At 53.1% G+C, this 22,391-nt stretch overlaps 1 protein-coding gene across 1 annotated transcript in view; it reads left to right on the forward strand.

The window, feature by feature from the left end:
• The window catches only part of DNAH2 (dynein axonemal heavy chain 2), a 136,916-nt gene that overhangs the window by 96,199 nt on the left and 18,326 nt on the right, over window positions 1-22,391 (forward strand). The window contains exons 52-75 of the mRNA XM_081886657.1: window positions 1,436-1,624; window positions 3,924-4,009; window positions 4,438-4,568; window positions 5,680-5,823; window positions 6,012-6,179; window positions 6,295-6,455; window positions 7,873-8,012; window positions 8,266-8,413; window positions 8,849-8,988; window positions 9,137-9,347; window positions 9,887-10,003; window positions 10,778-10,919; window positions 11,233-11,402; window positions 11,532-11,648; window positions 12,760-12,924; window positions 13,216-13,341; window positions 14,177-14,325; window positions 14,505-14,571; window positions 14,865-15,015; window positions 15,479-15,627; window positions 15,981-16,114; window positions 17,202-17,346; window positions 18,165-18,364; window positions 19,763-19,889. Of these exons, the coding sequence (XP_081742783.1) occupies window positions 1,436-1,624; window positions 3,924-4,009; window positions 4,438-4,568; window positions 5,680-5,823; window positions 6,012-6,179; window positions 6,295-6,455; window positions 7,873-8,012; window positions 8,266-8,413; window positions 8,849-8,988; window positions 9,137-9,347; window positions 9,887-10,003; window positions 10,778-10,919; window positions 11,233-11,402; window positions 11,532-11,648; window positions 12,760-12,924; window positions 13,216-13,341; window positions 14,177-14,325; window positions 14,505-14,571; window positions 14,865-15,015; window positions 15,479-15,627; window positions 15,981-16,114; window positions 17,202-17,346; window positions 18,165-18,364; window positions 19,763-19,889 (3,477 nt within the window). The remainder of the gene's footprint in view (window positions 1-1,435; window positions 1,625-3,923; window positions 4,010-4,437; window positions 4,569-5,679; window positions 5,824-6,011; window positions 6,180-6,294; window positions 6,456-7,872; window positions 8,013-8,265; window positions 8,414-8,848; window positions 8,989-9,136; window positions 9,348-9,886; window positions 10,004-10,777; window positions 10,920-11,232; window positions 11,403-11,531; window positions 11,649-12,759; window positions 12,925-13,215; window positions 13,342-14,176; window positions 14,326-14,504; window positions 14,572-14,864; window positions 15,016-15,478; window positions 15,628-15,980; window positions 16,115-17,201; window positions 17,347-18,164; window positions 18,365-19,762; window positions 19,890-22,391) is intronic.

The raw sequence follows: 22,391 nt of genomic DNA on the forward strand, positions 1-22,391 counted from the left end.
TACAGCTTCCAGGTCATGTGGCCAGCATGACTAAGCCGCTTCTGGTGAACCAGAGCACCGCACAGAAACACCATTTACCTTCCCGACGGAGTGGTACCTATTTATCTACTTGCACTTCGTGCTTTTGAACTGATAGGTTGGTAGGAGCTGGGACAGAGCAACGGGAGCTCACCCCGTCGCGGGGATTCGAACCGCCGACCTTCTGATTGGCAAGCCCTAGGCTCTGTGGTTTAACCCACAGCACCACCCGCGTCCCACCGAGTAGGATTTGTTGGGCACAATTCCCTGCAGGAGTGGAGAGGAGGGCTTCCTGCTGCCCCATACCCATGCCGGTCCAGCTTTGTCGTACCTTTATGGTCAGGCTAGGGGCTGGGGGGGCTGGGATAAGCCGAAGTGTATGACTGAGCGAATGATTGATTCCCACTAAAGTATTTTAACCCACTTCTCTTCCTTCCAGTTTCCCCAACCTCACAACAGCTCTGCTAGGCAGGCTGCTGTTATTCCCATTTTGCAGGCGGGCCTCACAGCACCCTGGCTGAGGCTGGGGAGTGAACGGTGCGGCTGGAGCGGGACCTTAACCCCCGTAGTGCCAATAGGGAGGGTGGGAGGGTAGTATGCGTACTGGGGAGCTGGCAGCCCTGGACTGGGAGTGTGAAGATTAGCTGCTCTTCCTGGCACTTCTCTGCCACCACTGGAGGTGTTTTCTCTTTCTCTCTGGACTCTGCTACTTCCTCACCCTAGAGCAGAGCAGGAAGAGCAGGCTGGCCCCTTGCCCCTCACAGGGCAGCCTTGGGACTCCTGGCAAGGTTGGCAGCTCGTGGCGAGGATTTCCCGCTGAGCTGTGATGCCCATCACAGAGATGGACAGGACTAGTTTGGGTTCATTCATTTCAGTGAGTAGAACTTAGCGCCCCTTGTGCATTGCAGGGGGCAGGACTAGATAACCCTTTCAAAGCTATACAGTGGTGCCCCGCAAGACGAATGCCTCGCAAGACGGAAAACCCGCTAGACAAAAGGGTTTTCCGTTTTGGAGGTGCTTCGCAAAACGAATTTCCTATGGGCTTGCTTCGCAAGACGAAAATGTCTTGCGAGTTCCTGCGGGGTTTTTTTCCTCCCCCCCCCTTTTCCCAAGCCGCTAAGCCGCTTGTCAGCTGATCCGTTAAGCCGCTTATCAGCTGATCCGCTAAGCCGCTTATCAGCTGATCCGCTAAGCCGCTAATAGCCGTGCTTCGCAAGACGAAAAAACCGCAAGACGAAGAGACTCGCGGAACGGATTCTTTTCGTCTTGCGAGGCACCACTGTAGTTCTGTGAATCCTTGGGAGAAACCCAGGACAGCCCAGAAGGGGGAAGGTGACCCCCAGCTGCCTCGGGCCAAAGCAGCAGGTGCTGGCATGGGGTGGGATGCCACCCCATGTCATGCCCTCACCCTGAACAGGACTCCCAAATCCGACGCATCTTCGGCACCATGATCAACCAGAAGCTGCAGAATTTTGACGAGGGGCTGAAGCCCCTTGGGAACACCATCACTGAGGCGACTGTGGAGCTCTACAACAACGTCGTCCAGCGGTTCCTGCCCACCCCGGCCAAGATCCACTACCTCTTCAACCTGCGCGACATCTCCAAGGTAAACAGAGGCCTGCTCAGACCCTGGGACTGTTCCCTACAAGCTCGGAAGGGCCTTGGGGGCGGGGAGGGCGGTAGGGGTGGCAAAGAGCCTGCGGAAGGGGGTGCCGCAGGTGAGGCTGTGTGGCCGGAAAACCATGGCGCGCTCACGCAGTGCTTCCCCATCCTTCAGAAGCAGGAATGGGAGGCAGGTGCCTTTTGATTGATGCCGCTGCAAACACAAGGAGGGGGGCAGATCACCCACAAGTTCTGGGCTCATTCTGCCTCAGGCAAGGAAGCAAGTCCTTGTTAGCTCTCCACAGCTTTGAGTTAGAGAAGCTCCTGTCTCTCTCCCCCCCCCCCACCTTCGCCTTTCCCCTCGGTGTCTTCCTGACATCTTCATTTCTCTTTTGCCAAATGCTGCGGCTTTCTCAGAATCAGAATGTTTCCCACCCCTTTTGTCTTCTGCTCCTACATCTTACAGAAATGTTGTGGGGTTAAGCCAGAGACACAGGGGAGGCTTCTAAGCGGGGGCTGAACAGATCTGCATCGCCCTCCATCTAAAGCAGCCTCTGAACTACAACTCCCACCAGTCTACAGCCAGCCCAGCTGATGTGGGAGTTGTAGTCCTGGGGGGCGCCAGGTTGGGGAGGGCTGGTAGACAGAATGTGCCTGTTTCTGGGGTCTTCCTCTGCCTGAGACCCGGCAGACGAGGCATGATGGATTCCCCCCCCCCCCTGCGTGTGCGATCCTCTGTGCCAGCCCAGCGGCTGGGAGCATTAGGATTCCAGGCGAGCTCATCTCCTTCCCGCCAGCGCTGCGGCGCTCCCACATCAAACGGGCACGGCAACTTTGGAGAGAGTTTGAAGACATCAAACGTGCGCTGAACGTTTGTCCTCGGCCCTGAGCCCTGTAGCGCTGCTCGTGCACATCAAACGCTTGCAGGTTGTGAGCAAGCCGGGCTGCTTCTGCTGCCAGGCCTGTTGCCCCCCTCCCTCCTACTGCTGCAGTCGCTAGTCAGCTACCAGGAGGTGGTGGGGTGAGGGCGAAAGGGGAATTGGGACTCCTCTGCTTCCTGGGCAGTGCCACCTGTGAATGTTCTGGCTTAGAAGGGCCTTCTGGCTTTATCCTGGCTTCCCATAGGAGGGGGTGGTGGCCACAACATGGAAAGCTTTAAAAGAGGATCGGACATATTTATGGCAGAGAAGACTTATCGATGGCTACTAGCCACAATGTCTATGCTCTGCCTCCGCAATCAGAGGCAGTAAATGCTTCTTAATACCAGTGACTGGAAATTGCAAGAGGGGAGGGTTGCTTGGGAGTGGACGCCGGGACCATATAACACTGGCCCTAAAGGATCTACGTTGGTTCCCAGTACATTTCTGAGCACAATTCAAAGTGTTGGTGCTGACCTTTAAAGCCCTAAACGGCCTCAGCCCTGTATACCTGAAGAAGCGTCTCCACCCCCATCATTCACTGAGGTCCAGCTCCGAGGGCCTCCTGGCGGTTCCCTCCCTGCGAGAAGTGAGGTTACAGGGAACCAGGCAGAGGGCCTTCTCAGTGGTGGCGCCCACCCTGTGGAACGCCCTCCCAGCAGATGTCAAGGAAATAAACAACTATCTGACTTTTAGAAGACATCTGAAGGCAGCCCTGTTTAGGGAAGCTTTTAATGTTTTATTGTGTTTTTAATATTCTGTTGGGAGCTGCCCAGAGTGGCTGGGGAAACCCAGCCAGATGGGTGGGGTATAAATAATAATTTACTATTATTATTATTATTATTATTATTATTATTATTATTGCACCTGGGTCCTGCTTGCTGGTCTCCCATTGGGGCATCTGGTTGGCCACTACGAGAACAGGATGCTGGACTAGACGGGCCACTGGTCTGATTCATCAGGGCTCTTCTTGTGTTCTTCAGCTTCCGGAGAGAGGGCTTGGCAGTGTCTCTAGCTTGCCAACCTTGAGAAATATGGCTTATTTAAGATTTCCGCCCTCTGCTTCTCACTGAGCAAGGCACGTCCTGGTAAATACGTCCTCAGGACCAGAAGTGTACAGTCATGGAATTGTAGAGTTGGAAGAGATTCCAGGGGTCTTCCAGCCCAACCCCCTTCAATGCAGTCAGATGGTGGTCTGAGCCACTGAGCTGTGGTGACAACCCTTCCTTGGGACCAGAGACAGGCGCATTTAGGGCCCTTTGCCGAGGGTGGTCGTGGGATGGCTCTCCTTGGAAGACCAGCTGGGGGTGGGGCCCATCCTCGGGGCTGGCCTAGCAGATGCTTGCCTGGGGTCCACAGCGGTTCTGTCGTTCCCGCTTGTCTCAGGTCTTCCAGGGCATGTTGCGAGCCCACAAGGACTTCCACGACACCAAAGCCAGCCTCACCCGCCTGTGGATTCACGAGTGCTTCAGGTACAGATGTCCTGCTTGCCGTCTTCTGCCACTGTGCACTGCCTGAGAGCAGTGGTGGGAGTTCTCTGTAAGGCCTCCCCCCGGCTCACTTTCATCATTTCCTGCTGATTGTGGAGGCTTTTCGTGCTCCGCCCCTCGCTGCCATGTCTCCTTGGGAGACTCTGGCTGTGGGCAGTGCCCTGGCCATCAGAAACTGACATAAGCAGTCGCCAAAACACCCATGTGATGCCCAGGCACAATTGCCGGGTGGGAGAAGAGGGTCACTTGGAGCTGTTTAGCTGTGGGTCTAGGAAAAGTTCTCCTTCCCAAAGCCACTTCTGGGCTTTAAGGAATTTGGGTGCCTCTTCCCCTCCTCCTGGACCCCACAAGGAGGCTTCTGGATTCATGGGTGACCTCCGAGCACATGGATCCCTTCTTTTCTCCGCCAGGGTTTTCTCCGACCGTCTGGTGGACGCTGCAGACATGGAGACCTTCATTGTCCTCTTGAGTGAGAAGCTGGGCACGCACTTTGACCTGACCCTCCACAACCTTTGCCCCAACAAGCGCTCACCCATCTTTGGTATGTACCGGCTCTTCTCTGGAGCTGGAGGTGGGGAGGCAGAGGCTGTGTGTGATGGAGGTGCCAGCTTAAAGATCCCCCCCCCCAATCCCCTTTGGGGTTGTGAGATGAGGTGGCGCTGTCTGTCTGTCTGTCTAAACAAAAAAAATTCCTTCCAGTAGCACCTTAAAGAACAACAAAGTTAGTTCTTGGTATGAGCTTTCGTGTGCATGCACACTTCTTCTTCTGTCTGTCTGTCCGTCTGTCTGTCTTAAAACTGGTTCCTGATTGGAAGTTGATTGACTTCATCATCCTGAGTTGATTAATCATTTAGATCTCCATCAGTTTGCACAAGGAAGAAAAAAAGCACATGGTTCATTTTTAGCTTTTACACACACACACACACACACACACACACACACACACACACACACACACATGTTGCATCAGGACTCATCTTCGGAGATGTATTTGCTTTTGTTTGTTGATTATTAATGTTTAAAATTGCATCTCTCTTTTCTACCATATGGCACTTGAGCTCATCCGAACCATTCTCTACCTGCCACGATGACTCTCCTCTGCCTCCACCAGTTGTTGGAAACTGCAGGAGGGGAGACTGGCTCTTGCCTTCGAATCCTGCTTGCGGGTTTTGCACTGAGACTTCTGCTCAGCTGCTTTGACGGCAGGATGCTGGACTAGAAGGGCCACTGGCCTCATCCGGCAGGGCTCTTGCTCTGCTCTCTCACGCAGACCTGGGAAGAAGGGCCTCTGCTAAGGGAGCGTTCCCTGCCCACCGTTTTTCAAAGCGCTTGTAGTTATGGTTGTAAAAGATTGAAAGGGGAGCGGAGTAATAAGAACAGATTCCAATAATACAGTATGATCCCATCTTACTTGCATTTAACTTTGAAGGCCGCTAGTTGACCTCCCGCAAGTGAAATGCAAGCAAGGAGGAGAGCTTAAAAGCCCCTTTTGCCTTGGGTAGCTGGCTTTTGAGCTCTCCACCTTGTTTGGAAAGCTGGAGGCTCTCTGCCCTGGGATGCTCGCGTGGGTGCGGTTTCAGTAAATGCGTTGTTGTTTTGAAAAATCCCACATAAGATGCGATGTAATACCGATTGCCCCTCTTTCCCTCCAGGGGACTTCATGCGCAACGTCTACGAGGACCTGACAGACATGGCCGTCCTGAAGGCCGAGATGGAGCGCGCCTTGGGCGAGCTCAACCGGACACCAGGAATGGTGCCCATGCGGCTGGTGCTCTTCCGGGACGCCATTGAACACAGTGAGTGAGAAAATCCTGGCTGAGACTTCTCTCTCTCTCTGCTGTTTTCATGAGACGCCCCCCGCCCCCATGAATTGGCATTGGGGAGGACTCTTGAGCTGAGTCTGGAAGGCTAGTTTACCCCCCGGCCCAGGGCAGCACCCTCCTGCAGGTGGGGTTTGACAGCCAGGTGCCGATTCTCCCTGCAGTAACCCGCATCGTCCGGGTGATCAGCCAGCCGCGAGGCAACATGCTGCTGGTGGGCATCGGGGGCAGCGGGCGCCAGAGCCTGGCACGGCTGGCCTCGTACATCTGTGAGTACTACACCTTCCAGATCGAGGTCTCCAGACAGTACCGCAAACAAGAGTTCCGGGAAGGTAAGGATGCCCCCCGTCTCCCTCCAGCTTTGGGAGTCTGGCCCACAAAGCCAGCCTGGGTTAGCCACGCATCCTCTCCTTTGACTGGCCCTCCCCTGGCTGTTATTTCCCGCAGACATCAAGAAGCTGTACCGCCAGACCGGGGTGGACCAGAAGCCCACCACCTTCCTCTTTGTGGACACGCAGATTGCGGACGAGTGCTTCCTCGAGGACATTAACAACATCCTCAGCTCCGGGGAGGTGCCCAATCTGTACAAGCCAGATGAGTTTGAGGAGGTTCGTGTCTCTTCCACACCCCACGGAGCTCTGGAAGGACTAGGACTGGGGAGGGCAGCGCAGGGATCCGTGCCGTTCTGCTTCCTGCTGCAACAGACAGGCTGAATGAGTTCTCCTCCTGGGAAGGGAGAGGTCCGGAGGGTGGCAACATGAGAACAGGGCCTTCTCTGCGGTGGCTCCCCATCTGTGGAGTGCTTTTCCCAGGGAAGCTCGCCTGGCACCTTCATTATACACCTTTAGGTGCCAGGCAAAAAGGTTCCTTTTCTACAAAGCCTTTGGTTGATCCGATTTACATCCTAAATAAATAAATAAATTCAATCATCATCAGCGGCAGCAGCAGCAACAACAACAACAACTTCTAGCTGGGAGATTACCAGCTAGAGGATTGTTGTTGTTGATGATGATGATTGAATTAATAGTCCGAGGCAGCACATGATTTCTTTAAAAAGGAGAGGTACTGAAGCTACATATTAGGAGCCACCTTTTTGGACCAAGGAGCTATTCCAAGCCACCCCCACCCCCAAAAAAGCCCCAGATGTGTGTGGACCTGGGTCCTGCGGAAAGACACTCATTGTGATGACTCTGGTAGGGCTGTGACCATCATACCTGGTCTCAGAGTTGTGACCCTGCCTTGGAGCCTTTCCTCCTAGCATCTGAAGACCTGCAGAGCTTGAAAACCTCCCTCTCCAGGAGCTTTGGGCTTCCTGCCTGCCCTTCCTCTCCCCTTGAGCACCTGAGTTTTTGGGGGTTGAGCATCTGGGCCTGTGTGAACCCCCAATAATTATATTTAGAGGGGAATTTAGAGGAAGCTGCCTTACCATGCTGGTTCTGTCCACCCGGGTTCATAGAATCATAGAATTGTAGAGCTGGAAGGGACCATGAAGGTCCTCTAGTCCAGCCCCCTGTTTTGCCCAACGTGGGGCTCAAACCCACAACCCTGAGATTCAGAGTCTCGTGCTCAGCTGGTTAGAGCACGGTGCTGCAAGGTTGCAGGTTTGATCCCCGTATGAGGCAGCTGCATCTTCCTGCATTGCAGGGGGTTGGACTAGATCAGGCATAGGCAAACACGGCCCTCCAGATGAATTTGGGACTACAATTCCCATCATCCCTGACCACTGGTCCTGCTAGCTAGGGATCATGGGAGTTGTAGTCCCAAAACATCTGGAGGACCGAGTTTGCCTATGCCTGGACTAGATGATCCTCAGGTTCCCTTCTAACTCTCTATGATTCCACCATGCTCTGCTCCTCTCCTTGGCACAAAAAGTTTGAGGCAGAGCTAGTAAGCAGCACCTGAACTGATGACACGGAGTGGTTCGTTGTTCCCACAAGGGGCGTTTCAAAACTGGCAACAGGCTCCTTTTCCTTGATCCTCTTTCTTTCCCCTGTCTCTGCCCCCCGCCTGCCTTTCCGTCCCCAGATCCAGAACCACATCATAGATGCAGCTCGGACAGAGGGCATCCAGGAGAGCCAGGACAGCCTCTTTGCCTTCCTCATTGAGAGGGTGCGGAACAACCTGCACGTGGTGCTGTGCCTGAGCCCAGTCGGGGATCCGTTCAGGTGAGGGGAGGGGGAAGCTGCCGGGATCATCGGAGCAGAGGCTGCTGTCTAGACAGGCACAGGGGCAGCTTCTGCTCAGAGCAACAGCGACCCCTGGTGGACACAGGGGCAGCTGGAGAAAAATGGCTGTTAACAGCGGGCTAAGTGGGATGGGCAAACCAGAGGGCCGTGGCTAAGGCTCAGGGAGTAAGGGAAGCGGGGAGAGGCATAGCTGGTGCAACGCCAACCCACGGCTCTCTCCGCTGTGCCTCAGGAACTGGATCCGGCAGTACCCTGCCCTGGTGAACTGCACCACCATCGACTGGTTCTCTGAGTGGCCCAAGGATGCTCTCTTGGAAGTGGCGGAAAAGTACCTGGAGGGCGTGGACCTGGGAACCGTGGAAAAGGGGAGCCTGGACACGGTGAGGGGGAGCCCCTGCCCCTCCCAAAGCGGCGCAGAGGGGGGCTGTCCTGAAGGTTGGCAGGGCTCGTTTGACAACGAGAAACCAAGCCTGTTGTGCCTGCGGAACACTCTGACACTGGAGATTCAGCAGGTGGCTGCTGAAAACTCCGCCAGGCCTATGCATCCTTCCACAGCGGTTAATTGATGCGTTTAATTTCTTTAAAAATCTGTTGTGTGGTTTCATCTTTTTAACACTGTAAACCACTGATACAATTTTTTATGGCGCAGCAGTATACAAATATCTTTTATAAATAAATGCGTGGCTGCAGGCAGTGGGTAAGGGTTCCTCTTATAAGCTGTATGAAGGCAATAATACTTCTGATGGCCAATTGCTAGAAGCCACAGGAGCGCTTGACTCCTCCCTGATTCTCTCCCTCCTCTCCATCCTGTCTAGATGCAAAAGCGAGTGGCTAGGATCTTTGTGACCATGCACTGGTCCGTGGCCAGGTACTCACAGAAGATGCTGCTGGAGCTGAGGCGCCATAACTACGTCACCCCAACCAACTACCTGGAGCTGGTCTCTGGCTACAAGAAGTAAGGGGGCCCTTCTGGTCTCTCTCCAGGGAAGCCGAGTGGGATGGCCGAGAGCCGGGGAGCGTATGGAGATCCATGGGCAGCCCAACTTCTGGGCTAGACTGGGCTGCAGAGCAGTCATGGAGCCTTCCCCTTCCTCCTTTTGCAGGCTCCTGGCTGAGAAGCGGAAGGAGCTCTCGGACCAAGCCAACAAGCTCCACAACGGGCTCTTCAAGATCGATGAGACCCGGAAGAAGGTGGAGGTGATGACGCTGGAGCTGGAGGAGGCCAGGAGGAAGGTGGCGGAATTCCAGAAGCAGTGCGAGGAGTACCTGGTCATCATTGTTCAGCAGAAGCGAGAAGCTGATGAGCAGCAGAAGGTGGGTGTCCGAGTTCGGGCTCCTGGGATGCTCTCCTCGGTCGGTAAACTAAGGTCCGCGGGCTGGATCAGGCCCAGTTGCCTTCTGGATCTGGCCCGCGGACGGTCCAGGAATCGCTGTGTGGATCACCAGCACGTGGATTGCCAGGATGCATGTTCATTCCCTCTCCCTCACGTGGTGGCAGCAGCAGCGATGCCTCCCTCCCTCCTCCTGGCTTCTCCCTGCCCTGCCTAGAGGAGGAAGGGGGCTGGGCTTTGTTGAGCCGCAGCTGGCTGAGCGCCCCTCTCGAGCGGCCGCCATTTAAAGCAGCCCCTCTCCGGAGCCCTTTCGCACGCCACTCATTGACCCTCTGCTGCCACCGCCACCACCAACCCCTGCCGTTCACAAGACACAGGTAAATCTGCCTGGTGCTCTTGCATATATATTTGTCAAAATATAGTCCAGCCCCACACAAGGTCTGAGGGACAGTGGACCAGCCGCCTGCTGAAAACGTTTGAGGACCCCTGGTGCTGAGCCTTCTCCTCCCCCTCTCCCCACAGATGGTGTCAGCCAACAGTGAGAAGATCGCAGCCGAGGAGATTAAGTGCAAAGCTTTAGCGGACACTGCCCAGAGGGACCTGGAGGAGGCCATGCCTGCCTTGGAGGAAGCCATGAAGGTAGCAGGAAGGGGAGGAACATTTCAGAAGCCCTGCCCCGTGGGCTGCAGGGTCTGCTAAGTTAGGCAGCCTGTAAGAGCTGTGCCAGATCTCTGGCGAACCAAACGGCACAGCGGAGTTTGGGGCAGGCAGGATTTGTGACCCGCAGGGTTCCTCTGCTGCAATGCGCACGACTATTTCACTTCAAACAACAGCATTGTGTTTCTTACCGACTCCAGGCAAATGGAGAGATCCATTCCACCAAATTGGCGCTCTCCCAGCTTCCCTGTTAGGAGGCAGTAATGCCACCAACCTGCTTGGCATTAAAAGAGGATTAGAGATATTCGCGAAGGAGGAGGAGAGGACTATCGGAAGCTACTAGCCAGGGTGGCTGTATTCTCCCTCCACTGTTGGAGGCGGCAATGCTTGCAAATGCCAGCTGCTGGCAGGTCCTCCTCGCTGGCATCTGGTTGGCCCTGTGCCAGCAGGATGCTGGACTAGATGGTCCATTGGGCGGATCCAGCAGGGCTGTTGTAATGTTCTTAACCACACAGCCTTCTGGGCCTGTCTGCATGCTCTGGCGCCACCCTCCCTGCGCAGCCCCAACATGCTGGGATTTCCCAGCTGTGTGGTGATGGCTGGAGATTTAGGATGCTCTACATTCCTCTCCAAGGGTTAGAAGGGTGTGTGCGTCCCCCTTTCCTTCCTGTTTCCATGCTCTGACTCCCTGCCTGACTCTCCCTTTGGAGCAGCCGCTTCTGAAAGGCCCCTGTGCCCCCCTTTCCCTCCCCCCAGGCTTTGGAATCGCTCAACAAGAAAGACTTGACCGAGATCAAGTCTTACGGCCGCCCTCCCACCCTGGTGGAGACAGTCATGCAGGCGGTCATGATCCTGCGAGGCAATGAGCCCACCTGGGCCGAAGCCAAGAAGCAGCTGGGTAAGTAAGGAACCTAAGGCAAGTCCAGAGACAACGTGTGTGGACAGATAACATGGATCTGGACCATGGTGCAGCAGAGGGGGTGGGGTGGGAATCCTTTCCATCTGTCCCACTGCCCCCTCCCCAGACCTCTTTTTTTCCGGGAGGGCATTTGCCGCCAGGGTTAGAGACAGCCTGCTTTGGGGCTTCCCAGAACTGTCCTGTTTTGGTCACTCTGTGGGGTCCGGTTGCAGAAGTCTGGTACCACCAGCACGACCCAAAAGGGCTCTCCTGGCATCGCCTGGCTCCTCTGATCTCAATTCTGCTTCTCCAGGTGAGCCCAACTTCATTAAGCAGCTGGTCTACTTTGACAAGGACAACATCTCCGACAAGGTGCTCAAGAAGATCAGCGCCTACTGCTCTCAGCCGGACTTCCAGCCAGACATCATTGGGCGCGTCTCGGTGGCTGCCAAATCCCTGTGCATGTGGGTTAGAGCCATGGAGGTGAGCATCAAAAGCTCCATCTGTGGAAGGGCCCGGCAGCAGCTCTTTGCATGGTGGGAAGACGCTTTGGGGCTCGATCTTTGCAGGTTGCACTCCACCCTCTGCTTCTCCCCACTTTCTCCTTCCCAGATGTACGGCCGCATTTACCGTGTGGTGGAGCCCAAACGCGCTCGAATGAATGCTGCCCTTGCCCAGCTGGCAGAAAAGCAGGCCGCCCAGGCCGAGGCTCAGGAGAGGCTCCGAGAGGTCAGTCGGCCTCCGAGGGCGATCCGGGAGTGCGGTTTGGCTGCAGGAGTCATGGAGACTTTTGGCCTCTCTTCTTATTGCATTGCGACCACATCTTATACACATTTAACTTGTGGCATCTCAACCACACGCAGTTGAAGTCTGGCTGGTTAAAATTCTGTGAGTTAAATCCAAGCTGTAGGAATGGATATAGACACTTGGAGGGGATATATTGTTTAGTTATTGTCCTTCCTTGCTCACGTTTGTGAGATCAGCAGAGTACCATCCTTTGCAGCTAAACCTGGAAGTGAAGTTAAGGTTGATTTAGTAAACCAGGATACTTTAAGGCAGACTGGATTTTCCTGGTCTCACCCCTTTTCTCCCCCTTTAAAAACAACAATTACACACACATGTGAAGAAATAAAAGTAATGTTTACTTACATAATCTAGGTCTTGAAGCAGCAGTTACCGTAGCAAAATGAAGGCAGGTTTAAAACTGCTGTCTAAGTTACAAAAGTACAAAATGTACGTTCAGAAGTGGTGTCTGAGCTGCAGAACTCAGACATGCATGTGAGGGTTAGCTTGGAAGCATGATGAAGAAAAAGAAGGACGCCCAAGTAGGAAGGAAGCATGTAGGAAGACAAAGGAAGTTTTTCCAGCAGTTTTTTGCAGGAAGGCTCTGTGATCCTCAGTCCCTTCATGTGCCTGTTGGGTTTTCCTGATGCAAAAAGAGCTTTCAAAGCTGGGGTGCAAGGTCCTCTTGGCACGCTGGCTCCAGAAGGCTTGGGATGCTTGACCGAGGGCAGTTACAGATAGGTAGCCGTGTTGGTCTGCCATAGTCAAAACAAAATAAAAAAAATCCTTCCATTAGCACCTTAAAGACCAACTAAGTTAGTTCTTGGTATGAGCTTTTGTGTGCATGCACACTTCAGACCGAGGGCAGTTTGGGTATGTGCATTTGAACCAGACTTCTGTGTAAGATGTGGCCCTATTGTCTAATGGCGGTGGTAGGGCATTCCCTCTGTGCATCACCCCAGGCCAGCCCTTGTAGGCATCTTCCCAGCGAGGAAGGCCCTGGCAACAGACCTGCTCCTAAGACCTCCTCTCCACTCTCGCCCCAACCCCTGCTCAGGTGGCAGAGAAGCTGGAGATGCTGAAGAAGGAGTACGAGGAGAAGCTGGCCCAGAAGGAAGAGCTGCGCAAGAAGTCGGAGGAGATGGAGATCAAGCTGGACCGGGCCGACAAGCTGGTGTCGGGCCTGGCGGGAGAGAAGATCCGGTGGGAGGAAACAGTCAAGGTACGACCCATGGAGCTGCTCCACACGCCCCTGTCTGTCCCTTGGAGTAGGGTGTCAAGTTTTGACAGGACCATTTCTAGGACCCAGCAAGGGAGACGAAAGCCTTGGGACGTGCAAGGGGGTGAGGAGAGGCTACAGAAGATGCTGAGCTCAGAGAACAGAAGACGAAGGGAATGTGGGGTGCAAGAACAGAGACTGTGGCAGCTTTTAAATATCTCCAAGGGCCCCTTTGCAAGGGGAACCCTCTCCTGGGCTCCGTCCTTCCCCTGATCTCCTCCTCCTTCCCTGCAGGGCCTGGAGGAAGATATAGGCTACCTGGTGGGGGACTGTCTTTTGGCGGCCGCCTTCGTGTCCTACATGGGGCCCTTCCTGTCCAATTACCGGGATGACATCGTTTCGCACATCTGGATGAAGCAGGTGAGCCTGGTGGCCCTTTCCTCCAAGGCCAGCTTCTCCCTCCCACCATTCCTGTACAAGAATCCCGCCCTTGGTGGAAGGACACGAGGCTGGCAGCAAGGAGCTGGCACTGCCCCACGTGCCACATCATACATGTTCTGCAATGGTGAAAAATCAGTCTCTTAGCCTGGCAGCACCAACACTCTGGCCTCCCTGCTTATTGACATCGCGCCGGAGCCTTTGCTGTGCTCTTTCCGGCACCTGCTGAAAACATTTTTCTTTAGGCCGGCCTGCCCAGACCTGTAGAATATTGATGGGAGTTCTGATCTTGCTTTTAATTGACTGCAGATCTCATCTTTTGAACGTTGCTTTTACTGATAATGTTATGGTTTTATTCTCTTTGCAAACCACTTTGACGTTTGTTTGGGGGTTTTTTGCCACCACATGGGGTATAAATTTTATGAAATACAGTGGCACCTCGGGTTACATACACTTCAGGTTACATACGCTTCAGGTTACAGACTCTGCTAACCCAGAAATAGTACCTCGGGTTAAGAACTTTGCTTCAGGATGAGAACAGAAATCGTGCGGCAGCAGCAGGAGGCCCCATTAGCTAAAGTGGTGCTTCAGGTTAAGAACAGTTTCGGGTTAAGAACAGACCTCCAGAATGAATTAAGTACTTAACCCGAGGTACCACTGTAAACAAATTGCCGGTGTCAGCCTCCCAGGGTGTCAGCTGGCCAGGCTGACCGGTGAGTAGCTTGGAAGCCGTGTTGGTCCCCTTCCGCTCATGGGAAGAGCAGGCCGTTCTGAGTGGGGCTTGACTGGCTTCCCTGCTTCTGCTCCCCCCCTGCAGACTCGAGAGCTCCATGTGCCTTGCTGCCCCCGCTTCACCTGCGACAGCTTCCTCGCCAACCCCACCATCGTGCGCAACTGGAACATCCAGGGCTTGCCCTCTGACAACTTCTCCACCGAGAACGGGATCATTGTCACACGAGGCAACCGGTGAGCCTCGGTCTGCGAGAGGGAGCTCAGGGCTCCCTGCACCCCCCTGGGGAGGCTTTTCAGGCCCACCAGGGCCCTCTCCCCTTGGATCATCTATTGGGGGTGCGGGGACCCAGAAGCCCAAAGGTGAAATGCCGAGAGGCCCCAGCGCACCTCAAGCCTTAATGTGTCTTTGCCAGGTGGCCTCTCATGATCGACCCCCAGTGCCAGGCCACGAAGTGGATCAAGAACATGGAAGCCAAAAAAGTAAGGAGGAGCTCCATTGCAGATGCTTGCTGCTCTAGGTTTGAACCCCCTGCCCTATGATTTCTGCACCCTACCCCCTCGTCCCTGTTTGCTGTTGCAGGGCTATACAAATACTCTTTCCCCTTCAGTTCCAGCCCCCTGTTCCTGTTTCAAAGCAGAAGTGCATTCAAATGTTGGTCTAGCAGCTGGATCCAACATCCGTTTACCTGCCTGGGAGATTCTCTGACAGGGGTGGCAGCCAGAGAGGTGTTCTGGTGGCCCTCTCATGCTCCCGGCCCCTCTGCCTCCCACAGGGCCTCAAGATAATTGACCTGCAGATGCCTGACTATATGCGCATCCTTGAGACGGCCATCCAGTTTGGCACCCCGGTCCTGCTGCAAAACGTTCAGGAGGAGCTGGACCCCACACTGGCCCCCATCCTCAACAAGTCCGTCACCAAAGTCGGTGAGCGCCTGGCTTCTGTCCGCTGCTGGGAAAGGAGGTGGTGACTTCTGGGCACCTGATTGCGTATTTCATCCAGGTTTGGGATTTGAGGTTTGGGGGGGAGAGGAATTCGATGGAGGAATGGATGCCAGCTTCCTAATCCCACCCCCACCTTGCTCCTGACCTGTATTTGATTCCGTCCCTCTCTTTTTTTTCTTTTTCTTTTTCTTTTTCCTTTTTCCTTTTCCTTCTCCTCCTGCGATGAGGCAACATTTTAATATTTTAATGTTTCAGTATTTTAATGTTGTATTTTAATTTTGTTTTTAAGTTGTAATCATTCAACTTGTTTTTATTATTGCTTGTAAGCTGCCCTGAGCCCGGCCTTGGCTGGGGAGGGCAGGGTATAAATAAAAATTATTATTATTATTATTATTATTATTATTATTATTATTATTATTATTATTATACCTGTGTGTCTTTGTAGGCGGGCGCCTGCTGATAAGGCTGGGGGACAAGGAAGTGGAATACCACCCTGATTTCCGATTCTACCTCACCACCAAACTCCCCAACCCACACTACACGCCGGAGACGTCCTCCCAGACCACCATTGTCAACTTTGCTGTCAAAGAGCAGGTAGGGAGCACAACCAGGGAGAGTGTTGCCGCTGCTGCTGGGCTCCTGTCTTGCTCATGGGCTTCCGATCGGGGCATCTGGTTGGTGAGAACGGGATGCTGGGCTGTGGTGGGCCCCCTTTGGCCTCATCCAGGCTTCTCACCGCCTCGATGCTGGGAATTCTTTCCGGCTCCTGGGATTTGAGGTGGGAGGAGATGGGCGGTTTGGAAAGGGACAAGTTCCACCCCCTGGAGAAGACTTCATAGGAGGGAAGAAGAATTGCTAGGAGAGCAGACATAAAGGGTGGGAAGCATCCTTCAAACGATGGGGGGAGAGGCAGAGGGGTCCGTACTGAGTGTCCTGGGCCTCTTCAGGGGCTGGAAGCTCAGCTGCTGGGGATTGTGGTCCGGAGAGAGAGGCCCGAGCTGGAAGAGCAGAAGGACAACCTGGTCCTCAACATCGCAGCTGGCAAAAGGAAGCTGAAGGAGCTGGAGGACGAGATCCTGAGGTAACGGGGCCGGGCAAGGGGACATGCAGGTGCTGTGGAGAACAGGATCCTTTTGAGGGTTCGTCACTTATGTGTGTGCAGACGCTTTGTGCCTGAAGAGCATCATGTAAACAATGGCTTAAAAACAGCATCTGCTGCAACCTCGGCAAAGTTGAAGGAACTGGCAGTGGAGGCCACGAAGCCTGCGTGGTTGGGCCTGTGGGGTGATACGTGGCAGTCCTTACTGACCAGGAGAAGGAAGGTGGCTGCTGTGTTCTGCACTCCCTTTACCCCCTTTACCTTTTGTGGAGGCTGAGCATTATGTTGAAAGTCTGCCCTTTCTTCTCCTCTCTTCCCCATAAACTCAGCCAGCAAACTCTGCAGGCCCAGACCCCACCTCCTCCATCATCTGGGGCTTCTCCAGCCCAGGGGAGGCATCCTTCCCTCCCTGCCTCTTGGGCAAAGCTGCAGGGCTCTGCTTCTGGTCCTCAGGCCCTCTGGGGAGTGAGCACAGGTGTTCTGCCCTCGCTTGCACCCCTGAATATAGTGCCACTGTATTCTGCTCTGGTCAGACCTCACCTGGAGTACCGCGTCCAGTTCTGGGCACCACAGTTCAAGAAGGACACTGACAAACTGGAACGTGTCCAGAGGAGGGCAACCCAAATGGTCAAAGGCCTGGAAACGATGCCTTATGAGGAACGGCTAAGGGAGCTGGGCATGTTTAGCCTGGAGAAGAGGAGGTTCAGGGGTGATATGATAGCCATGTTCAAATATATCAAAGGATGTCACATAGAGGAGGGAGAAAGGTTGTTTTCTGCTGCTCCAGAGAAGCGGACACGGAGCAATGGATCCAAACTACAAGAAAGAAGATTCCACCTAAACATTAGGAAGAACTTCCTGACAGTAAGAGCTGTTCGACAGTGGAATTTGCTGCCAAGGAGTGTGGTGGAGTCTCCTTCTTTGGAGGTCTTTAAGCAGAGGCTTGACAACCATATGTCAGGAGTGCTCTGATGGGGTTTCCTGCTTGGCAGGGGGTTGGACTCCATGGCCCTTGTGCTCTCTTCCAACTCTATGATTCTATGATTCCTCCCTCTCCCACTTTCCACAGGTTGCTGAACGAAGCCACGGGCTCCCTCTTGGATGATGTGCAGCTTGTGAACACACTGCAAACCTCGAAGGTCACAGCCACCGAGGTCACAGAGCAGCTGGAGACCAGCGAGACCACGGAGATCAAAATCGACACCGCCCGGGAGGTGAGGGGAAAGAGCTCGCCTTGGCTGTGCGAGGAGGGCAGGGAGGCTGGCAGAAGAGTCTGCTGGATCAGGCCAATGGATCAGGCTCACCTAGGCCAGCATCCTGTTCTCACACTGCCAACCAGAGGCCCCAAAGGGAAACCCACATGTAGGATCCGAGCACAAGAGCACTTGCCTCTCCGATGGCTTCTGGCAACTAGTACTCAGAAACATTTTGCCTCTGGCCACGGAGACAGTGCATAGCCATTGTGGCTAGTAGCCCCCAACAGCCCTTGCCTCCATGAATTTGTCTAATCCCCTTCTAAAGCCCTCTTGGTTGCTGGCCATCACTGCCTCCTGTGGCAGGGAGTTCCATAGTTCAACTCTGTGTTGTGAGAAGAAGCCCTTTCTTTTTTGTCTGTCCTGAATCTTCCCATATCCACCTTCATGGATTTCCACAACTTCTAGTCTGATGGGAGAGGGAGGAAAACTTTCCTCTATCCACTTTCTCCAGGTGATGCGTTATTTCATAAACTTCAGGTGGAACCCCACCCCCAGAACTGAGGGTCTTGAGGAAGAGTTGTGGGTACAGATGCTGTGCCTGAACCCCTCCTGGGTTTCTCCACAGTCCATAGGGGCTAGTAACTTGCTCTTTGACTGGTGAAGTACTGATTCTGCAGGAAAGGTCGTTTCTCTGGGAGTGAGCGGTTTGTGTGCTGGGGTAGAGGCCTCACCCCATGGCTGATTCACCCCCAGTGGCTCCTCTCCTCCCCCCGCCCATCTCCTGCCCCTGCCCTCCGGCTGCTTGCCAACTCACCTGCCACACGTGCTCTCGCTAGGCCTACCGACCATGTGCTCAGCGGGCGTCCATCCTCTTCTTCGTGCTCAACGACATGGGCAGGATTGACCCCATGTACCAGTTCTCCCTTGATGCCTACATCGACCTCTTCAACCTCAGCATCAACAAGAGCCATCGGAGCACGAAGCTGGATGAGAGAATCCGCTTCCTCAACGAATACCACACCTATGCCGTCTACAGGTAACCCACTTCGTGCAGGGGGCGGGCAGCCAACCACTGCCACCACTCCTTTCCCTGTTGCACCTGGCAATCTATGCCCTTGGGGTCTCCTTCCTGAGGAACGAGGCGTGCTCAATTTAACTGGGAGAAGTTCTCTGCAATCCTCAGACTTGCCCCATATAGTCCATATATAACAACAACAACAATTTATTATTTATACCCCACCCATCTGGCTGGGTTTCCCCAGCCACTCTGGGTGGCTTCCAACAGAACACTAAAATACAATAACCTATTAAACATTAAAAGCTTCCCTAAACAGGGCTGCCTTCGGACGTCTTCTAAAAGTTTGGTAGTTGTTTTTCTCTTTGACATCTGGCGGGAGGGCGTTCCACAGGGCGGGTGCCACCACCAAGAAGGCCCTCTCCCTGGTTCCCTGTAACTTGGCTTCTCGCAGGGAGGGAACCACCAGAAGGCCCTCAGAGCTGGACCTCAGTGTCCAGGCAGAACGATGGGAGTGGAGACGCTCCTTCAGGTATACTGGACGGAGGCCATTTAGGGCTTTAAAGGTCAGCACCAACACTTTGAATTGTTCTCAGAAACGTCAAATCACAGGACGTCTGTTCCAGACAGGCACTGGAAGTTCAGGCTTCACCCTCTTGAATATCTGAGCAAGTGTCCCAAGCGACTGTGGGAGGTGTGGAGACAAATCAGGCACTTTCTATCACATGTGGTGGCTATGTAAGAAAATCCAGGCATTTGGGGAGAGTATCCACTTAGAACTACCAAAAAAATGATAAAGATTTTCTTTATGAGAAAACCAGAAGCTTATCTTCTGGGGATTACAGATTTGGATATTCTGCAAAAAATGAAAAGTTTTTTTTTATATGCCACAGTGGCAGCAAGAGTTCTTATCACTACAAAATGGAAGAGTGATGAAATCCCCTCTATTCATGAATGGATCCAAAAGCTAACAGAATATGTGGAGTTATCAGAAAAAAATAAAGAACAAACCAAAATGGGAATTTGTCTCAAAATGGGAAGTCTTCAAAGTTTATTTGAAAAACAGTTATAGCACTTTAAACTCTGTCTCAGCATTTGAATAACTTCGGTAGTAGCTTTGAGAAAGATATGAGACCTCAGATAAACCAATAATTAGTTAATTTATGATCAAAGTGTGTATTGGCAGCAAATAATATATAACTGAAATAAGGAATAGACGGGAGGTTGGGTCTATAGTTCAAGGACCACTTTTTGCTTTATTGATTTGTAATTAATAGTGTCTTTATCACTCTTTTTATTTGTATTTTTGTTTTGTTTTTTCCTTTTTTGGTGTATCAATAAAATAAGAAAAGCATATCTGAGAAAGGAGGCTGCTGTGAGTTCTCTCTGAGCTTCCGTTTTCTGTGCGGCTTCTCTTAGGTACACCTGTCGGGGCCTCTTTGAGCGCCACAAGCTGCTTTTCAGCTTCCAGATGTGTGCCAAGATCCTGGAGGTCTCCGGCAACCTCAAGATGGACGAATACAACTTCTTCCTGCGCGGGGGAGTGGTAAGAGCTCAAGAGCCACCCTGACGGATCAGACCAAAGGCCAAGCTGGCTCAGTAGCCTTGCTAATACTGTGGCCAGCCAGGACAAGCGGGACCTGAGTGCGAGAGCAGCACTCACCCCTTCCTCATCCCCAGCAACTGGGCATGCAGAGGCATACTGCCTTTGGTCCTGGAGGCAGAGTATAGCCATCGTTTCGAGTAGCCCTTGATAGCCTTAGCCCCCATAAGGTACAGGTAAAGGGACCCCTGACCATTAGGTCCAGTCGTGGCCGACTCTGGGGTTGCGGCGCTCATCTCGCTTTCCAGGCCGAGGGAGCCGGCGTACAGCTTCCGGGTCATGTGGCCAGCAGGACTAAGCCGCTTCTGACAAACCAGAGCAGCGCACGGAAATGCCGTTTACCTTCCCACCAGAGTGGTACCTATTTATCTACTTGCACTTTGACGTGCTTTCGAACTGCTAGGTTGGCAGGAGCAGGGACCGAGCAACGGGAGCTCACCTCGTCATTGCGGGGATTCGAACTGCCGACCTTCTGATTGGCAAGCCCTAGGCTCTGTGGTTTAACCCACAGCGCCACCTGCGTCCCTTAGCCCCCATAAATTTGTCTAATTTCTTTTAAAGCCATCAAATCGGGGGCTACCGCTAATTATTGCCGTAGCAAAACATAGTTTAGCAATGCGCCGTGGGAAGAAGTCTTTCCTTTTCTCTGTCTTGAATCTTTCCCTGCAAAAAAGATCTTAAGCTTTGCTGGATGAGCCCATTGGGTTCTCGTATTATAAGAGAGGGAGGAAAACTCTTATCTGCTTGCTCCGTGCCATGTACAATTGTATGCATCTGTATTGTGTATCTCTTGTCTTCTTGTCTAAAGTTAAAAAAAAGGCAAATTTTGGCAACCTTCCTTCACAGGGAAGCTGCTCTAGCCCTTTAATCATTTGCCCTTTTCTGCACCTTTTCCAGCTGTGCAGTATCTTAACATATAGCGATCAGCAGTGTACACAGAATTATTATTTTTATTTAGTGAGTTTGTTGTGTTTAAATCTCACCTTTCTTCCGAGGAGCTCGAGGTGGTGTAAATAGTTCTCAACTGCTCGATATTATCTTCATGACAGCCCTGTGAGGTGGATTAAGCTGAGAGTGACTAACTGGCCCAAGGTCACCCATTGAGCTTCATAGCTGAGTGGACATTTGAGCCCTGGTCTCTCCCAGATCTTAGTCCAACACTAACCGCTTAACCACACCGGCTCTCAAATAAGAAGCATGGCAGTGGTATGGAAAGCGGGAACAAATGTCTCAGCATCATCAAATGGGCAGAGACCTCAGGACGTTATTGCTTGTGCAAGCATAACAAAGTCCCCAGCGAGATCTGAACTCGCGACCCTCGGTTTACAAGGCCAGTGCTCTAACCCCAGAGCTATAGAGCCTTGCACTCCATTGAATTATGCAATGCACAGCATTCCAAGCATGGAATAGATTTGTGTAATCTAATTTATGGTACTGTTAGATTTATTCTCTGTGCAGTGGGAGGGAGGCGTCCAGAAATGGGTTGCCCCCCCCCATACAGCTTTGAAGGCCTAGGCCCTTTCTTTCCTGCCTTGCCCAGACCCAGGGCATATTTTCCTTCTCTCTGGTCTCGCATTCCCTCCCCGCTCGTGTCTGCTCTGCAGCAGTTCTCCTCGGGTTTTGTCCTTTCAACCTTATTTGCCTTTCCCTTTCCCCGCTTTCAATAACTTCCCCTACACACACAAAAAAGAAGAGTCATCTTTGTTTTTTACCTCTCCTTATCCTCTTGGGTCCCTCCTTTGTTATCCTTTCTTCTTCCACTGCCTGAGCATGGCGCCGGTGGAGAAAATGTCATTTCTGCAAGGAGAAATCAACACACAAAAGAAAGTCAGCCAGGCTGGGGAGGCGGCGGGTCTAAAAACAACCTTCTCCCGGTTACCTTGACGGTTACCATTGAGTCCCCCTCCCCCCCCCCACAACACAGAGTCTTCTCAAGGCTCTTCCTCACTGGAGAGACAATTTTCTGAAGAGGCAAACTGTGAAGATTTTGCCCACCAAGCCTTTAGAGCAGGCAGATGCCAATCTTACCAGTTCCTAGGTAAAGGTAAAGGGACCCTGACCATTAGGTCCAGTCGTGACCGACTCTGGGGTTACAGCGCTCATCTCGCTTTATTGGCTGAGGGAGCTGGCATACAGCTTCCGGGTCATGTGGCCAGCATGACTAAGCCGCTTCTGGCGAACCAGAGCAGCTCTCGGAAACGCCGTTTACCTTCCCGCCGGAGCGGTACCTATTTATCTACTTGTACTGGTGTGCTTTCGAACTGCTAGGTTGGCAGGAGCAGGGACCGAGCAACAGGAGCTCACCCCGTCGCGGGGATTCGAACCGCCAACCTTCTGATCGGCAAGTCCTAGGCTCTGTGGTTTAATGCACAGCGCCACCCGCGTCTCTACATGGTTCCTACATGGTCTCAAAATAATGTCGGACACCTTCCTTCTGACTGTTTG

This window comes from Podarcis melisellensis (genome assembly GCF_964234715.1).
Source record: "Podarcis melisellensis genome assembly, chromosome: 13".
NCBI classification, from domain to species: domain Eukaryota; kingdom Metazoa; phylum Chordata; class Lepidosauria; order Squamata; family Lacertidae; genus Podarcis; species Podarcis melisellensis.